Source organism: Triticum aestivum, chromosome 4A (genome assembly GCF_018294505.1).
Source record: "Triticum aestivum cultivar Chinese Spring chromosome 4A, IWGSC CS RefSeq v2.1, whole genome shotgun sequence".
NCBI classification, from domain to species: domain Eukaryota; kingdom Viridiplantae; phylum Streptophyta; class Magnoliopsida; order Poales; family Poaceae; genus Triticum; species Triticum aestivum.
In genome coordinates, this window is record NC_057803.1 from 619875451 (window position 1) to 619894654 (window position 19204).

The 19204-nt window shown below is 46.9% G+C and overlaps 1 protein-coding gene across 2 annotated transcripts; it reads left to right on the top strand.

Annotated features, from left to right (window-relative positions):
* The first annotated feature begins 3165 nt into the window (after positions 1–3165).
* Positions 3166–6374, top strand: LOC123087639 (TATA-binding protein-associated factor 2N). Of its 2 annotated transcripts, XM_044509681.1 has the most exons (6): positions 3166–3505; positions 4074–4569; positions 4688–4940; positions 5031–5237; positions 5391–5931; positions 5968–6374. In XM_044509681.1, the coding sequence occupies exons 1-6, from the start codon at positions 3289–3291 to the stop codon at positions 6228–6230; spliced, it is 1977 nt and encodes a 658-aa protein (XP_044365616.1). In that variant the 5' UTR covers positions 3166–3288; the 3' UTR covers positions 6231–6374. The 2 variants fall into 2 exon arrangements, with proteins under 2 accessions (XP_044365616.1, XP_044365615.1); XM_044509680.1 differs by having other exon boundaries at positions 5391–6374.
* The last annotated feature ends 12830 nt before the right edge of the window (positions 6375–19204 follow it).

Here is a 19204-nt window from a genome sequence, read left to right on the forward strand (position 1 = left end):
GAATGGTGATCTATGGGGGGTATCTATAGATGGCTGGCAATCAGAGGAGACGAGAAGATACGATGGACTGATGGAATAATTTACGGTGCGGTAATTTACTTTCCACCTTTTAACAAAAAACATATGGTGGGATAAGGAAAGTTAAGATTTTTGCCATAACTTTTTTGTGATTTTGGGAAGCGTGGCCCACAACCACGCTTGATTGTTAGAAAATCTGTAAGACGGAGATCTTCATTCCAAGAAGGAAAGAATCATTCGTAATGAGGAAATACAATTGCCAAGATGGAAAAACAAAAGGAAGGGTTATGGAAATTGATTTGGTTTTTAATGCGAAGGGTGGTGGGAGGTGGGACGAAGAAAAACCGGTTGAAAATAAACCGGTTGAAAGTGGGGGGGACTATTCAACCAATTCGTCCATTAGGAGTAGAGAATAAGCAAGAATCATGCCTTGAATGAAGCCTGGTCCTTGAAGCGGCCATGCTCTCCGCCATGGTACATGCTCCCAGCCTGCCTTGCTGGTGTGGCCTGCCTTGTCGTTGCTGAACCCTTGTACCTCGATCGCTTGCCGTCGCAGCCGTTAATTAGTTCGTGATCGTGAATGGTGATCTATGGGGGGTATCTATAGATGGCTGGCAATCAGAGGAGACGAGAAGATACGATGGACTGATGGAATAATTTACGGTGCGGTAATTTACTTTCCACCTTTTAACAAAAAACATATGGTGGGATAAGGAAAGTTAAGATTTTTGCCATAGCTTTTTTGTGATTTTGGGAAGCGTGGCCCACAACCACGCTTGATTGTTAGAAAATCTGTAAGACGGAGATCTTCATTCCAAGAAGGAAAGAATCATTCGTAATGAGGAAATACAATTGCCAAGATGGAAAAACAAAAGGAAGGGAAATTGATTTGGTTTTTAATGCGAAGGGTGGTGGGAGGTGGGACGAAGAAAAACCGGTTGAAAATAAACCGGTTGAAAATAAACCGGTTGAAAGTGGGGGGGACTATTCAACCAATTCGTCCATTAGGAGTAGAGAATAAGCAAGAATCATGCCTTGAATGAAGCATGGTCCTTGAAGCGGCCATGCTCTCCGCCATGGTACATGCTCCCAGCCTGCCTTGCTGGTGTGGCCTGCCTTGTCGTTGCTGAACCCTTGTACCTCGATCGCTTGCCGTCGCAGCCGTTAATTACTTCGTGATCGTGAATGGTGATCTATGGGGGGTATCTATAGATGGCTGGCAATCAGAGGAGACGAGAAGATACGATGGACTGATGGAATAATTTACGGTGCGGTAATTTACTTTCCACCTTTTAACAAAAAACATATGGTGGGATAAGGAAGGTTAAGATTTTTGCCATAACTTTTTTGTGATTTTGGGAAGCGTGGCCCACAACCACGCTTGATTGTTAGAAAATCTGTAAGACGGAGATCTTCATTCCAAGAAGGAAAGAATCATTCGTAATGAGGAAATACAATTGCCAAGATGGAAAAACAAAAGGAAGGGTTATGGAAATTGATTTGGTTTTTAATGCGAAGGGTGGTGGGAGGTGGGACGAAGAAAAACCGGTTGAAAATAAACCGGTTGAAAATAAACCGGTTGAAAGTGGGGGGACTATTCAACCAATTCGTCCATTAGGAGTAGAGAATAAGCAAGAATCATGCCTTGAATGAAGCCTGGTCCTTGAAGCGGCCATGCTCTCCGCCATGGTACATGCTCCCAGCCTGCCTTGCTGGTGTGGCCTGCCTTGTCGTTGCTGAACCCTTGTACCTCGATCGCTTGCCGTCGCAGCCGTTAATTACTTCGTGATCGTGAATGGTGATCTATGGGGGGTATCTATAGATGGCTGGCAATCAGAGGAGACGAGAAGATACGATGGACTGATGGAATAATTTACGGTGCGGTAATTTACTTTCCACCTTTTAACAAAAAACATATGGTGGGATAAGGAAAGTTAAGATTTTTGCCATAACTTTTTTGTGATTTTGGGAAGCGTGGCCCACAACCACGCTTGATTGTTAGAAAATCTGTAAGACGGAGATCTTCATTCCAAGAAGGAAAGAATCATTCGAAATGAGGAAATACAATTGCCAAGATGGAAAAACAAAAGGAAGGGTTATGGAAATTGATTTGGTTTTTAATGAGAAGGGTGGTGGGAGGTGGGACGAAGAGAAACCGGTTGAAAATAAACCAGTTGAAAATAAACCGGTTGAAAGTGGGGGGACTATTCAACCAATTCGTCCATTAGAAGTAGAGATATTCCTCCAAGCTGGATTCCCTACTGCCGCACTTTAACATTGGCATTTCCTCCTCTCATGTTATCATATGTATGAGCAACTCCTCTAAAAGCCCAGATCAGCCAACTCACATATCTCAAGTGCATCACGAAAAGCTTGCATCTATCGGCCATGGCATCAATGAGAAATGCTTAGATTCCCACGTACATCCGCTAATATCTCCCACAATAAGCCAAGGCAGATCAGACTAAACACTCAAATCTTGCAGGAGAGACCACATGAGGTGGCGATGTTCAAATCTTGGATCTTTGTAAACATAAATTAATCTCCACAAGGGCTCATTTGGCTTAGCTTGGACATGTGCATCGATGCATCTCTAGTTTGAAACATCACATCTACAAGCATGGATTCATGCCAAATACAAAGACAAACCACCACTATTACCTTCATTGTCTACACCTTCAAAGCATTGCAAGCCCAAGCTAGCTCGGTACCTCTTCATCCTAACTTTTGATTGACGAGTAAAGACCATTGTTGGGGGGAAGCGACCGTTCTAAAGTCGTAAGATCACGAACTGTCCTGGAGTCCTCCCCCCTCCCCCGGCAGTACCAACTTAGAAGATTCATTGTTCTTGGTAGTACTCAATCGTCGGGGGGTCACGACTCCTTCCATAACTGCGAGAGAGAGAGAGAGATCCCGACCGACCCGGTTACACCACCACTAGTAGTAGCGGTCCGGTCCTCATCCCGACCCGGTCACGTACGTTTCCTTTGCGCACCCGATCGAACGAACCGCCGTGGAAGCTACTGGAGCCTCCCTCCAGCTGGAGTCAAGGTCGGTAAGTCGGGCGCGGAAACCGAGCCGGGTCCGTCGCGTCGCGGGCGCCCGCGCCCGCCCCGCCCACCTATATAATCCCCGCGCACCGGCCCAACTCGACCCATCAATCAACCAAACCCACCAAGCCCCCGATCCCGAAGCCGCGTCCACCAAATCAGCCTCGACTCGACGAGGGTTTAGGGGGAAGAGGCGCGCGGAGAACCCTAGCCGCCGCCGATGGGGATCTTCGACCTGCTCGACCTGGCCGACGGCGCCTCGGGCGACGAGGCCGTCGCCCGCGTCGTCAAGAAGGTCGTCCCGCCCGACGACCCCGACAAGCCCACCAAGGCCGCCAAGAAGGCCGCCGCCGCCGCCGCCAAGGACGCCGCCGCCAACCCCCCCAAGGACGACCACCCGCCCCACCACCACGACCAGCAGCAGCACTACCCCCAAGGTTTGCGCCCGCCTCGACCCCTCTCCCGCTCCCTCCCGATCTGTATGTATGTAGATTGCTGTGCCCCGATCGCTCCTTCCGGTTCCCCGATTGCCCAGCTGGCGGCTGCATTCTAGCGTAGCGGGGATCCGGCCTTTGTTTCGCCCTGTATCGGTTAAATCTTTGTAGATCCTCGCATCTGACTCGTGATTGCTCTAGTTTTGGTCGAACTAAGGGCCTTGATTTGTACGTTTTAGGGTCTGCAATTTTTCAGGTGCTAGACATCGGTGGTGTATAGATCGGTCCCCTCTCTCTGGTTCTGATTCAATTTTGGTCTCCTGGTTGTTGAATTTTATGCTGTCATTAAATTACAATCCACACAGTATCTGGCAGGCAGATTCATGTTCACCCATGCATACATCTTGCTCGATTAATTTCTACCACCTTATTATATGCCTTAATTAAATATGCTTGTAATTAAATATGCTCTGAAATTTTTTTGAACTCTCATTTATCCCTGGTTGCTCCCCAGTATGTGTATGCAACCGTCGTCTGATCTGATCTGACACTGGCTTATGCTATATTTCAGAGGGTGGAAACTATTACCAAAGGGAGGGCAACTTTGGTGGAGGCCGTGGCAGAGGCCAGGGCTACTATGGTGGTGGTGGTGGCAGAGGAGGCCGTGGAAGGGGACGTGGGGCCGGATCCAGTCGTGTCTTTGAGGATGCCAACGGTCGTTTCTATCACGATGGCTATCAACGTGTCTACCTCACCAACGACCGTCCATACTATGGCAATGGCAACGGCAACCGCGACTACAACAACAACAACGGCAACGGAGGTGGCTACAACCAGGCCCCCGACTCTAACTACCGCAATGGTGGTGAGGGCCAGAGGTACGGCAATGATGACAGGCAGTACAGGAGGGACAACATGAAGTACGTTCCTAAGAGCAAGCCATCCTCTGTGGCTGCTTCTGATGTTGATACCAAGTCTGAAGGCAAGGTGGAGCCTGCTGCTGTGGAGAAGCAGGAGGAAGCCCCTGCTGCTCAGAATGTTGCTTCTGAATCTGACAAGTCTACAGGGTATGTTTCACCGAGCCTTTACCTTTCTGTTGGTTATTGTACAAGTTTTTCTTGCTTTGTTGTCAAATGTAACCATTATCCTTTAAGTTAACCTCATTGATGTTTGAAACTGTTGCAGGGATGTGCAAAAAGATGATTCTAAGAAGGAAGAGGGAGAGGGTGCCGAAAAGAAGCCAGAGGGAGAATGCGCTGATAAGGAGGGAGATGGCGCCGAGAAGAAGGAGAAGACCAATAAGGCCAAGTGCATCAGTGGCTCTGTCAAGAGGAAGCTCAAGAAGCAAAAGCCTAAGAAGGAAGACTCTAATGGCGATGCTCCTAATGAGACCACTGCTGAGAAAGAGCAGGAGGCTCCCATCGAACAAGAGAAAATTGTACTTTCCTACACTTGCCTATACTTGCCTCTCGTACAGACCCTTTGCTCTGTTTTTCAAGCTTTTTACTGATGTGCTAATTTGGAGCAGGAGATGACCCTTGAAGAATATGAGAAGATGCAAGAAAAGAAGAAGTCTCTGGAGGCCTCTAAACCTGAGGAGAGGAGGGTTGCTGCTGTAGATTTTGAGGGTCTCCAGCTCTTGGAGAAGAAGAAGATTGAGGATGATGCTAAATTGAAGGCGGAAAATGTTCGCAAGGCAAAGGAGGCTGCTGCAAAGGAAGCTAAACCTCGCAAGGTATGAACTATAGTCTACCAACAATAGGCATTTTGATGCTGCGATATGAAAGGGGCATGTTTTACTTTACTGAAATCTAGGCATTTCCTTATAGTATTACTTTATTGCACTTGTTAGTGATAGTGTGATCCTTACTTCTGCTGTTTGCTGCAGGTCAGCATCCAGGAGTATCTGAAGAATGAGGATGGTTCAGCGTACGTACCTCCGACACCACCAAGGCGCCCTCAATATGGTGGCGGCTACAGGGGAGGCCGTGGGAATGGTTCTTACAATGGCCGCAGCAGCCGTGACAACAGCTCTGAGCGCCGGGTCTACAATTCTGGCCGCGGCGAGAGTGCCATCGTGTTCCACAACGTTGAGGCCAACGCCAACGACAGTGGCGCCCCAAGGAGGGGTGAGGGCTACAATGGCGAGCGCCGGCAAGGCGGCTACCAGCAAGGCGGGTACAATGGCGGCAGGGGCAACGGCAGGTACCAGGAGCGCCAGGACGCCGGGAGCAAGCAGCAGGGTGGCTACTACCAGGAGCGCAGGGATGCCTACAATGGTGACCGCCGGGAGCAAGGCGGGTACAACAATGGTGGTGGCCGGGGCAATGGTGGTTACCAGGAGCGCAGGGATGGCTACAATGGCGACCGCCGGCAGCAAGGCGGGTACAACGGTGGCCGTGGCAATGGAGGTTACCAGGAGAACAATGGTGGCCGTGGCCAGGAGCGCCAGGATGCCTACAATGGTGAGCGCAGGCAGCAAGGCGGGTACAACAATGGTGGTGGCCGGGGCAATGGTGGTTACCAGGAGCGCCAGGAGGGTGGTGAGCGCAGGCAGCAAGGTGGGTACAACAATGGCGGCGGATACCAGCAGGGCGGCAACTACAGGCAGTGGCAAGGTCCCAGGCCAAAGCAGGACAAGGAGTTCACACCGGCCGACTTCCCGGCTCTAGGTGGCGCATCTCAGTCGCAGTCGCAGTCGCAGGCCCAGCCCCAGCCCCAGGCCTAGATAGGTCTTTTTTTCTTTTCTTATTATTGCGAGGGAGAGAAGTTTAGAGTTGAGAAGAGGAGACAGTTTTGTAACGGAGCTACTACGTGGTATCATGTGTTGCACTGGTTTTATTACAAGTTTTGGTGTTTACCTGTTGATTGATTTGATTGCTCCTGTTTCAGAATTGTGGGGATTTGGTTTTGATGTTGTCGTAAGCACTATGATATTTTTCTCTGCTTAATAGCAGAAGATATGAGCAGCAATCTTTTTAGACAAATTATTAGTAATTCCCTAAACTGAACTTGTAATAGCATTTCTGGAGTTGGCAAGCAATAGGGAATCGAGGCAGCTTCTTCCCTCTGCACCCCCGCACTGCTGCTCTGCGGCTTGGCTCACGAATTCTAACACTTTTTGTACCAGAGCATTGATGGGGGCAAAAGAGGTTAGATTTGCAGTGATTCATGCAAACAATTCCTGGGGTGACGTCTTTGGGAGTTTCCCTTGATCTGTATAAAATTTATTAATTTGTTTAACATGAGGGGTGCTACAAAGGATAAATATGAAGTTGAGAACTAAAAGGTAGTCTCTCTTTTGGTTGTTTTGGTTGTTCCAGTTTATACTGTAGAATGACCTGGGAAGATTCTTATGATATAATTAAGTATATCTATTATAAGGAATATTGACTATTGTATTGTATTTTTTATTTTTAGTTTGAAAAATATTCTGTAAAAAAAATGAAAGGATAATAAGAAAATTCCAAAAAAGGAGAACTAATTAAAAAGATTTTATTTTGATTTTCCCATCCTCATGGCCTTTCTCCCGTGTTCGCCCTTTCTTGCTTGCCCCTAACCAGAATAAAGGTCACAATGAAACTGATAAATTGGACTCCGCTAAGACCTGCTTGATATGAGTAGATTGCCCCAGTATTTTACTTTGACAAGAACTTGGTTTTTTTAGCTATATGAGAAAGAGCTGGGTGTAGCCGAACCCCCCTCCTGGTAGATCAATACCTCGATTCGTATCTACTCACCGGGCGGAAAAAACATATAAATAGACAGTTTTCATTGAAACGATCATTTCCAAGTTCAAGATGTTGTTTCCCGGTGAAGAATTCCGCTAGTTTGGCATGTTGGTACCAAAATACTAACAGCTAGCAATCCATAAGCCATCTAGCTTCTCTCCGCTACGGCGACGGCTTATAACACGTCGATCCAGCTTTTCTTCCTGGCGCGGTAGAGGGAGGTCCATTGGGCGTAGAGAGAGTACCATGTGATCAGTATTTCGGTGAGCGAATGCAACTATCAGGGCGAAAGTCATCTTCTGCCTCCCGAGCTCATTTGAGCTCGTGATGAACAGTAAAATTCGGAAGAAAAAATGAGAAACATATAAAAATTTTGTGTTTTTTTGGGTGCAAACATTGACGAAAGTTCTCAGTGCTCCAAATTTTCATAAAAAATGACATTCATAGAAGTCGTGGCAAAAGAAAAAAAAAATCAGTACTCCAAGATGTTATTAACCAAGCTGAAGCAAGGGCGAAGATGCGTTGTTAGGTGCTCCATTTTCCCATTGAGGACGAACCTCAACCTGTGCTCGAGAGATAGCTCTCCATACACTGATAAGGGATGTATGGATTCAGCCAACCAAGCTCTGTAGACAAAGCCGAAAGCTAATCAACCTGCTCTTGCATGTCTTGGACCAAACGAAGCGTATATCTATACATGCAGCCAACGCCCATCTGAATTTCAACCACCCATTGCTGAATCATCATTCATAACATCTGATGTTGTTGTCCTTTTTTTGTTTATTCGATACTTATTTTGAAGACGAGAGGACACAACAATGACGCGCTTACTGAACTTCAATGTACAGTAGTAGTTAAGTAAAAGAACCGGTCAAATCCAACTATAGCAGCTCCAACCCGCGAGAAATCCATTGTTTCCACATTGGTCACATTTTAATTTCTGAAAGAAGAACGATGATCATCGTGACATCATACTGGCAGCAAAGCCCGACTGATCGTCTCCAACTTCTTCAATCCTGCACGCACACGCTGCTTCCTCGACTCGGTCGAATTGTGAGTTTGATCGTCTCTGTTGCTTTCTTTTAAAATGCATGGCGACCATACCGGGTCAGAATTTAGTCTGGTTTGCTTTGCTGTTAGGCATGGTATTCGGTTACACTGAAATCATCATATATATATTTCCAACTGAACATGAGTTTTGATGTATTTTCCAGATTATCAGACTACATCCTTCAGAATTTTCTAGGTACCTTACTAATGAAACCATGCTAGTACTGTACATGAGTTTTGATGTATTATTAGATTCTCAAACTTATGATTCAGAAATAATGATATTTTTTAAAATTAATTTATCTGTCCTCTGTTAATTTTTTTTTTGGAAAAGGGGAGTACCCAGGCCTACTCGATGGATGTCATGTGGATGGCCAACCAACCACTGCCTATGCCTGGGCTCACCAAGTTGCAGCAACAAGAGGCGCTTTGCTGAAACCAGCTCAACACTTTGCCCAGCACACTTGTGTCACTACTGAAACATGAACTGTTCACTGGAAGTACAACATCGCCGGTCTGAACTTCATCGTCATCAACAAGCCAGCAAGCCCACCGCCGCTGCCTTGACAAGAAGGCGTCACTCAAGGAGTTGAAGCGGAAGCAGAAAGAAGCTCCAGGAGGAGACGATCGAGAAACTTGTACCCACTCTGATGTAGCTGCAACATCGATCTGCTACTGGGTGTCATGCCATGTGGATGGCCAACCGTCTGTATAGATGAAAATCAGTGTATGGATGTGACTGGCAGTTTCCTTTGGCGAAATCTAGCTAGTTTACCATGATATGCTCATCAGGCCACTGAATAACTCTGCAAGAAAGAAAACCATCTCACCCAAATGCATGTTGGCTACTGATCGATGTCGTCTGTTTTTGGCAATGCTCGTTGCTCTCAGGATCAGGTGATTTATTTCAGGGATGTATATCTATCTGATTTGAACACGCAGGCAAACGCCCGCCCATCTGGATTTCCACGACGCTGCTTCCTCGACTCGACTCGGTCGGTCGAATTGTTTGCCTGGAAGAACACTCTGTGGAGGAATCCTTTTGCAACAAAGGTCGATCATGTTGAACAAAACTTTTGCAACATATATAGGGCATGGCGTGAAGGAGATGGTGCCGGCGGCTGCAGGAGGTTGCCACGGCCAAGGCGGGCGGTGGCGTCAAGGAATCACCGGCGGCCGGTGGAGGGAGCCGAGCGTGCGGCGCTGAACAACGCAGAGGCGGTGGCGCCACCGCCATGGCTGCTCTACGACTCTGAACAATCGACAACTAACAACACGATGTTCTAAGCAAGTATACTACTCCCTCCGTCCGGAAATACTTGTCGGAGAAATGCATAAAAATGGATGTATGTAGAACTAAAATATGTCTAGATACATCCATTTCTTCGACAAGTATTTTCGGACGGAGGGATTACTTATTTTGTTCCACTGAATTTTTCTAGTGGTGAGATTTGCCGTCGCGTAACTGGACACAGTTGCATTTTTTTCCCAGACGCGTCATACTAGCTCAGATAGCAACGTCGTCCAAGACCTCAAACTGAAAAGTCGGAGTAGATGCAACTCAGTCAAATTTAAATGGACGAGCACAGCTCTTCGCAATTCTTTGGAATGACAAAACGCGGTTGTTATTCGCAATTCTTTGGAATGATAAAGCACGATTCATTTCATAATTAGCTGGTCTCTCGCGGATCGTGCACCGGTGGCGCGAGGCTGGATCGAACATCCTACCGGAGGACCCAAAACCCTAGGCGAAGAGGCCGCTTGATGTAATACCCTGTTGTTGCCCTGTTTTTGCCCCTTGCTTTTTCTTTCTTCTGTTTCAGTTGATCTTGCTGATTCTTTACTCTGATTTTTCTCAGTCAACTCATCTGGACTTAACAAATTTAAACCAACTAAAAACCTCTCTCACTAGCTCTCCCTCCCTCTTTAGGACAGCCTCACATTTGCTTATAACCTAAAGAATATATATGTTCTTCAGCACATAGGAAATTAGGAAAATTCCTAGATAATTATCATAATTTATTTGGGTCAAATATACCTCATAATAGTCCCTGGCCCTACCAGAAACTTCTGCATTTGAGCCCCTCATCCACTTTTACATTCTGGTCCATTCTTTCACTTTGAACAACAAGTGCTAGCTAGAAGGACCCATTTGCTCTGCAAATTTGCATACATACTCAGCCTAGTGACTACACCAATCACACCAAAGCTCACAACCAAACTCTGGTATTTTTGCATTTTGCAAATAACAAGCACCTACTGTCCAGAACCTTCTAGAAGAACCTGTACTCAACTCACTACACCTAGGCCCCAATTACAGCTTCAAACACTCCTATTTTAGCCCCCTCTAGCTACTGGACATAGCCAAATGCGACTAAAACCACCCAGGCGCCAGCACAAGGTGGTGATCGCGTGGCTGGCATGCATAGAGCGCGCGCTCTGTGCAGCGCCCGTGCCCTGCCCACGCGGCCGCCGTCCAACCGCTTGGATCTAGAGCTCAAAAACCAACATGGCCAGCAGACGACGACGGCGGGTTATGTGCCTTGATTGGATCTCAGGCATGAGAGAAAGAGAGATGGCCAAAAAGGAAAGGGAGAGATACGGGGATCCAGGCGCGGGAGATACGCCGGATTCCTGCGTACGAGGATGTGCTTGGGTTTCAATGCGTGTTTTTTTCACCGGTTTTTCTGGTGTGATGATGCGGGACAGAGAAAATGTTGGAGGACGAGGTTCGACCGGTGGGAGGGAGGCCTATCAATGTTATTTTTTCTTATGAGAAACAACCATCGATGGTGTGGGAGGCTAACGAAGGAAACTACCTACTAAGGCATCTTCAAGACGGACATGCAAACCGTCCGCGTTCGTCTGGACTGCGCTGTCTGGACCGCGGAAGCCATCCAACGCGGGCCTATATCGGTCCGCGGGCGGTCCGGACGCGTTCTCTCTCGCAAACCGGAGACAAAAGTGGGGGAGGTTTGCGGGAGTCTGCACACCACACACGTAAGACTCCAATACCTCTGGCTCACTCAAAACCCTTCTCGGACCCTGCGCCTCCACCCTTCCCATTTTATCTTCTTTCTTTTTTCTATCTTGCCTTCGCCACCGCGGCTATGAACGGATGTACCCTTTGTATGCGGCTATTTGATCGCGCGGACTTAGAAAAAAAAAGAGAAAGGCTGGATGTATGCCGCTACGGTTGGATGGTGTCCTCCCACATCCGTGTCCGCGGACTGGCCCCCCTATCCGCGATGGATGTGGGAGAAAATTTGCGGGTTGCCGGTGGAGATGTCCTAACTCTTATTTGACACCGAAAAACATTTCTATACCTACTAATAAAGCAATGTGCGTCTCGTCAATTTTTTTCATCCGTTCATCGCCGAAAAGAATTTTTTCTATCTGAGGTGGTACTAAGTTCTTATGCATTTGTCTGCTAGAAAAAGAATTTTCGTACGTGGGCCACGCACTGTGGCCCAGCGAAGCCAGCCCACTTAATTTTCTGCCCCCGCAGCTGCGAAAATTCTACTATCTTTGATCGGGCAACCACAACGCTTGTGCATTGTTTTCTTCCTGGAGGCGTTGCTTTTGGAGAACCTTCTTTGTAGTCCGAATGTTGTCTTTGGTGGTGGTTAGAGTGCTACTGCTACGCGTGATTGCTCACCGTGGCAGGGTCTCTTTTTTCTCTTTTTATTTTAGTTTTTTGGCTGTGTGCATCCTGAATGTTTTTATACATCTTGTTGGTGCAGAGTCTGAGTATAATTGATATCTGCTTCATATTAATATATTCTCCTTTTCAAAAAAATCCTTGAGATGGATGACAAGATCGGAATCTATAGCTACAATGATGCCATGAAAATTGTTCATATATGGGTGTTACAGAACTATGAAAGCAAGGTTTGGGACTACAAGTGCCGGCTCGAAATGCTAGTTGAAAAAATCAGGGACCGTTCAGGAAGGTGCAAGGATTATTGGGATGCCAGCATTGTGTCTGTGGATGGTGACGTCTTCTTGCTGCTCAATCTTGGCGGATGGCTGTTGTATGTTGACACCGATGGTGAACTTGTTGACAGATTCCATCATGATTGCCAATACTTATATCTTTGGAAACGTCGGCTCAAACAAATTCTTGTTTTACATACCTTCTTTGCGGCACTAGAAAGCTATGTTGTGAATGGTTTTCCTTTCACCTGACGGCTTTTGAGTGCGGTGCTGCTTCTTGAAGGCCTAGTTGGCATACCCTTATGAGCTGCAATATCTTTGAATTGGATCAAGTATGAGCCTGCCAAACTCTTTCTGCATTGATGTATACCATTTGTTTTTTTTTACGGCACTACGGCGGGCTTATGCTGGCCTGAACCATTTCATTAATAGATAAAAAAGTACATTTACAAGGCAGAGAAAGGGAAGGAGGTTGAGAGTACAAATCAATTAAGCTACAATCTCATAGATAAGTGGAACAACATGGTACTCCAATCTCGAAGAAGGTGCAGAATTTGCTCATTGGAGCATCTATTGGACCAAAGCATGAGGTCGCCGGCAGCCGAGCGGGCTACGAGGTTGATCGGTTGAAGTTCATTCCGAAAAACTTTGGCATTTCTTCTTTTCCAAATATTCCACAGAATAGCAATGATAACCGTGGAGCGAGGTTTGTTGGTTAGGCCCTGTCCCCGGAGCTGGTGTAGGTCCGTCGGTAGCGTGGCAGTAATTGAATTTAGCTCTTCCAAAACGGACGCAGGTGGTGGCATTGCAGGAGGAGGTGAGTGATTGATTCTGTATCCAGGCAGAACGGGCAACAGACGGAGTTTGTTAACCCCCTTTTGAATCGTCTTTCGTTGGTGAATAGCCGGTTTTTGTGTGCTAGCCAAAGAAAAATTCTGCATTTGTTGGGTGCATAGTTCTTCCAAATGGCCGTTGCGAAGGGGTCAATTGGCTTGTTGATCCAAACAGCCTTGTAGGTCGATTTGCCAGTCATAGGCTTGCCATCAAAACGTCCTATTCGTTTGTCCATCACCTGCAAATTCAAGGAAACAGATGCAAGCATAGCGCGAAGGTTTCCAACTCGAGTTCGGCGGCATGAGTAAGGCGAGGAGCCAGGTCAAGGTTCAAGGCAGGGTAGCCTTTGGGTACAGAGTCAAGCTTGGACGATTATGTTGTTCCATGAAATCTATGCTTGTCTCTGTACCCTTTGGGGCTCAAGTGACCTTTGCTGTGTTCATGCTAAAGTTATGAAGTAATTTTTCTTTGCTTCTGGAATATTTGCCAACTGATCCGCCTCATAGTCTATTTTTTTGTGAATACGCAAAAGGCTTGCGTATCATTGCATTGATAGGTAGAAAATAGCAAGAGTTACATGGATGTTACAGAGAAGAGGGGTGGTGGTCTGTCGAGCATGTGCGCAAGGATGGCATGCCACGACAGCCGTGGCGCACGGGGAGGAGTGGGTGCGCCTGCCACGGCGGCCCTAGGCTACGTCTCCGGCATGCTGAGCGCCAATCCTGAGGCACCCGCGCGTGCCCAAAGTCTCGATTCCTCCCGGATGTCGTTGATGGCGCGGCTCACGGAGGGGTGGTCGCCGTTGAAGACACAACCATTGCGATGTTTCCATAACCACCATGCCGTGAGGATGGCAATGGAGGCGAGCCCGCCTCGAAGGATGTGAGGCGTGGCAGCGATGGCCGAGGTCAGCCAGGCGATGAACTCTTCGTCTTGGTCCGGGATGGTGGCGGTGGAACGACACCAGGAGAGCACTTCATGCCACACCGAACGGGAGAAGGAGCAGCCCGCGAGAAGGTGTTGCATCGTCTCGGGCTCCTGATCACAGAGGAGACAGGTAGGCTCGTGGGGCAGGTCATGTCACGCGAGGCGGTCGGCCGTCCAGCATCGTCCAAGCAGGGCCAGTCAGATAAAAAACTTGATGCGAAGCGGCGCCCACGATCGCCAGGTGATGCGCCAATGGGGGTCCTCGGTGGATCCAGTGAACAAAGCATGGTAGCATTGACCCCGTGTGAGACCCAGTCTAAAAGGCTTGCCTCTGGCCTTGTTTCCGTCGGGGAGGACGGCCATTTGCCACCCGCTGGGTCTTGGTCTCCAGGCTGGCTTGCCTCATAGTCTATCTTGTTGGGGCTGACGAATTGACTTCACTTTATTTTAATTATCTATCGCTTCTTCTTAATACTCAATTTGTATCAATCTATATGCTTCATGTAACTATTTTGGAGAAAATTTGATCTCTAGATATTTAATGTATTCTTTTCAATTATTTTTCCAGTTGCGCAACATATATATATGATTTTTTTTTTTGCTTCCTGTTAACAAGTGAACATAATTACTCAGCAGTTTCTGAACTCTTTGCTTGGTCATGGATTGTTGCTTCGAGGAAGATATTCGTTGGTGCACCTCTTGATGTTGTTATAATTTGAACATCTGCTCATACCGATGTACTCCCTCCGTTCCATATTACTCGTCGCTGATTTAGTACAACTTTGTATTAAATCAGCGACAAAGTAATATGGAACGGAGGGAGCAGGAACATGCTGCCCTTGAGGACAAGCTTCCACCATGTAATATGCATGTTCTGTGCTTCATATGTAATGCCATGTTTTATTACAGGTAGTTTGGCTAATATTTGCACATTATTTTGCAATTTACTCGGTGCTTCTTTTTATGAATGCACCCTTTTCTCAGATTGGGGACTCTGGATATATATTACAATAGAATTTTCATCCTGGCATATTCTATATGAATTCGGATGCATTGAGTTCGCGATAGTTGTCCAGATGATGCCAACAAAGGACCCGGAACAGATGGGGGAAATTGCCTCAGATGCCGTTTTCCTGCATGGTATCGACAGTGTTGAGCCTGTATGTACTTGCAGCCTTCTTTCTTCGACTATAAAGAGAAGACGATGTCGTGAAAACCAGCAAAGTTGGGCAGCAGAGGCTTTGATGATGTTTCTGGACCTAAGAAGTTGCCGTTGGCCAGTTATTGCAACAAGTTGTGAATGTTTTTTGTGGCAAAGAGGGAAGGGATTCAGTCCTGGATATTGGGAAATCTGTCTGTGGAGGTTCTCTGAAACCATAGGGTGTTGTGTGCCAGTGTGCTTCCGTCTTCTTCACAATCTCTTCAGACTTGTAGTGTTAACTCCACAGTAGTTTTTCTTTCTTTTCTGTTCTCTGCCACTATCCTTGTCCTTCTGGAGCAGCCCCAGACCCCAGTCCACGTTAGCTAGATGGGACGAACGCCTTTCTTCTCAAGAAAGAAATAACATGCTTAGATTGATGTGACCGTGGCAGGAATCGTCCTGCTTCGCTTAGTTTCAGTGAGGTGAAGCGTGCAACTCAGTGTGTTGTTCCTCTGTTAACTCTGATTGGCAGAAGCGAGGCGGCAGAGCAGGGTGACCAGAAGGTGCGGCCCTTGAGGCTTCAAGGTCGGTCATGAGTGGAGAAGATCACGACGACTCTTTTGTCTTTCAGGAGAGACAGGAGATAAGGAGGATGTAAACCAGAAGAGGAAGCATGATCACACTGACGCCATACTGACAGCAGAGCCCGTCTCCAAGTTCCAACCCGTACGCGCTCCTTCCATCCTCGACTTGGTCGAATTGTTCGCCGCTAACAACATTCTACGACTTTCTAGAGATTGACGTGCCAATTCACGCGCCAGTCGCTTTTGATCATGTCTGGGAAAGGGATGTTACCTTGGTCCGGAACGCAGGTCCAAATCGAATGTGAACCGCTAGGCAATCTGATATATTTGTGTTTATATATATATAAGCAAAAAGAAAAAGAAAAAGATAAGCTATAGTGCAAAAGCCAAGTAAAAGCCCAACAAAACGCCATCAAAAAGTAGCGGCTACGCGCGATCCGGTATTTTGTTTTTACAAAAATGGTTTCAAGATAAAATATTTGTTGCCAGATGGATCTTGTTTTCTGATTTCTGAACGACCGATGTTTTCATTGGGAGAAGGCGGTTCTTTTATATAGCCAAATAAATTAACTGATAATACTGGTTCGGCACACTCGATTTTTTTTTTCTTTTGAAACTTCCCGGGAGGTCCGGACGCGCCTTTTTTTTACAAAGGAAAACGGGAGTGGTTGGAACTTGGAACGTGACGGCGTGGTGACAGCCGGTGTATAAATAAGAATCATGTAACTGTGATGTAGCTGCAAAATTGATCTGTTACTGGTGACAATAGCTTCAAATCTTGTGACAAATTACCCGCAAAAAAAAAAACTTGTGACAAATGCTATGCTCGCTCTGAACATTAACACGGCATTCTGTACAAATTGATCTGTTACTGTTTGTTCGCTTGTCGTCCATTGGTTTGTGGCTTTCAGTCATGTCTGGGCCAGACTTTTCTTGATCCCTTCGGAATCGGCTCGTTGCCGTTGGAAAATGATCGTTGAGCGAATGGACAGATCTGATTTCCTTCTTTATTTATTCTAGTTTGATCACGAGGATTAACCATGATTCTGGTTGGTTGGCCAAAATTGATCGGACTTCCCCTCAAAAAAAAAAATCACAAGTGGCAGTCACGCCATGTTGATGGGAAGTCCGATCCAATAATCATATTTAGTCTGTAATATATTCTGGCCCATGTTGGTTTGTCTAGAGGCGTCGTCTAAATTATTGTATGAATTTCGTGGGTGTTCATCATCTCGCGATATTTGAGGGTCCGCTTTGTGGATGCCCGAAATTGTTGAGATTTAAGTTTTGGTCTAGGTTATGAACATAATATGTTTCTTTACTTTTTGCCGGTATATTGTAAGACATTGTGGTTTCAGTTAAATGAAGTTAGAGAGGAACTTTCTTTTTCAAAAGAAAAATCATGTTAAGTGTAGGTATTACTTATTAAAATACTTCCAATACAAGACACCCAAAACAAGAAAGTTACAACCAAGGCCTCATGCCCACAAACAAACTCAATCTTCCTCATGAGCCACAGACGTGCCGCTTCACGATGCTGCCACTCTGCAGCCCGACATTGCATTATGCGGTCGAGAAGTCGTTGTACTAAGGTCCAACTAGACCAAAGTCACAGAGAAGAAGTCGTCATTGTAGAAACCTTCCGAAGAAAGGAAATGCATAGCTGAGGCATCTGTTGAAGTAAACTTTCGTCAGGTTCACAGTGCGCAACAACGGTATGGAGAACGTGGCCAGACTGGGAAGGAGCACAAACTGCCAAAGAACGGTTTGTCCACAACTTTGTCGTTGCCGCAAACAAACCGCATGAACATCACTCCTATCCCCAAGAGTCCAAGACGACCTTGCACTGTCAACGGCCCTGCCTACCCGCAACACAACCATCTTAAGGAGTGGGGAGAAGAGGAATATCTTGACCCCTACTCAAGATGCGTAAAACCGCTCACCTCGATCCGAAGGACCCAAGATAGGCGAAACTCGGCCTAGAGATGTTTGGAAGTACGTTTCATTTTATTCTATTGTGTAGGAAGTACGTTTGATGTTTTGAAGACGAGAGAAGACAATCGTGATCATACGGACAGTAGAGCCCGAGCAATCGAGGGTCTCCAATTTCTTCTATCCTCGACTTGGTCGAGTTGTTCACATGTGGTGACAATGAATACATCTGGCATCATCCTATCTAGCATGGCGTTGTGTGTAGCATGACACCCCTGCATCGGGCGTGATGCAAATGGACCATTTTGTAAAAAAAAATCAGGTTCATTCTATGATAAAGTTTTAGAAAAAGGGCCCCAGATTTCTCCATTTTCACTCATGTATCGGTGTTGCTTTCAGTGATGTCTGTCAGGGATGTTATTTGATCCGTTCAGAACAAGGCTGGTTGAAATCGACTTTTTAACAACTATATAGTCACATGTGTTTTTTTAGTTTGAATCACGAGGAACAATGATTATCCTCGGTAAGGAAATAAGAGACTCTTTTGTTTTTTTACTTTCTCCATTCTTAAGGTTGAGAGAGAAGTGGTGGCTGATGAAGCTATGTACCTAGGGTAGGGTCATAGACCTGACCTAGACATCCTCCCTTAGGACATCACCCCAAAGAAAGGATCATTTAAAGGGTACCATCATTACTCGAACAAAGACATTCCACTCGGAAGAATCAATGTCACTCGACCGTCACAGAAGTCACTCGACAGACAGAAGAGCTAAAGTCACTCTGCATGAGCAACGGTCGAGTATTTATTTATAGCCTTAATTGTCATTTAGAGCACTTTAGTGTGGGCGTTACCAATAATGTTCTCTCTTCAATGTACCTTAAACCCTTTGTGACGTGGGCTGGCTGGGGTCCTGGCGCACTCTATATAAGCCACCCCCCTCCACAGGCACAAGGGTTCGCACCCCCTATAACTCACACGCGTATAATCCAGTCGACCGCCTCCGGGCTCCGAGACGTAGGGTTGTTACTTCCTCCGAGAAGGGCCTGAACTCGTAAACCTCACGTGTACAACTCCTTCATAGCTAGGATCTTGCCTCTATATTCCTACCCCCCATTCTACTGTCAGACTTAGAACCACGACAGTTGGCGCCCACCATGGGGCAGGTGTCTTAGCGACTTGTTGGAGAAGTTGCAATTTTTCTGATCCCCATCAACATGGTTTCAGGCGGAGGTTTGGCCGAGGGCCGCGAGATCCGTCTCAGCGCGCTCGTATTCGTAGCCGACGACTCTGCTTGGCTCCAAGAAGCACCACTCGACGTCGAGGCGCTCCCCGTCCGCGGGGCAACGCACTTTCGCGCGTGCGTCCGTGGCGTCCTCCTACGGCAGTCGTCGACTCAGTATCGATCAGCTCCTGTGTTGACCTCACTCCCTGCAGCCCGCCGGAGCAAACGTTCCGGTCGATCGAGGCTTCAGCGGTGGGTGAGGCATGCGGTGGCTCGCCAGTCGGCCACCCCCAAGTCGCGGCAATCGAGCCCGACGAAACTCTCTACGGCATGTTCGACTGGCT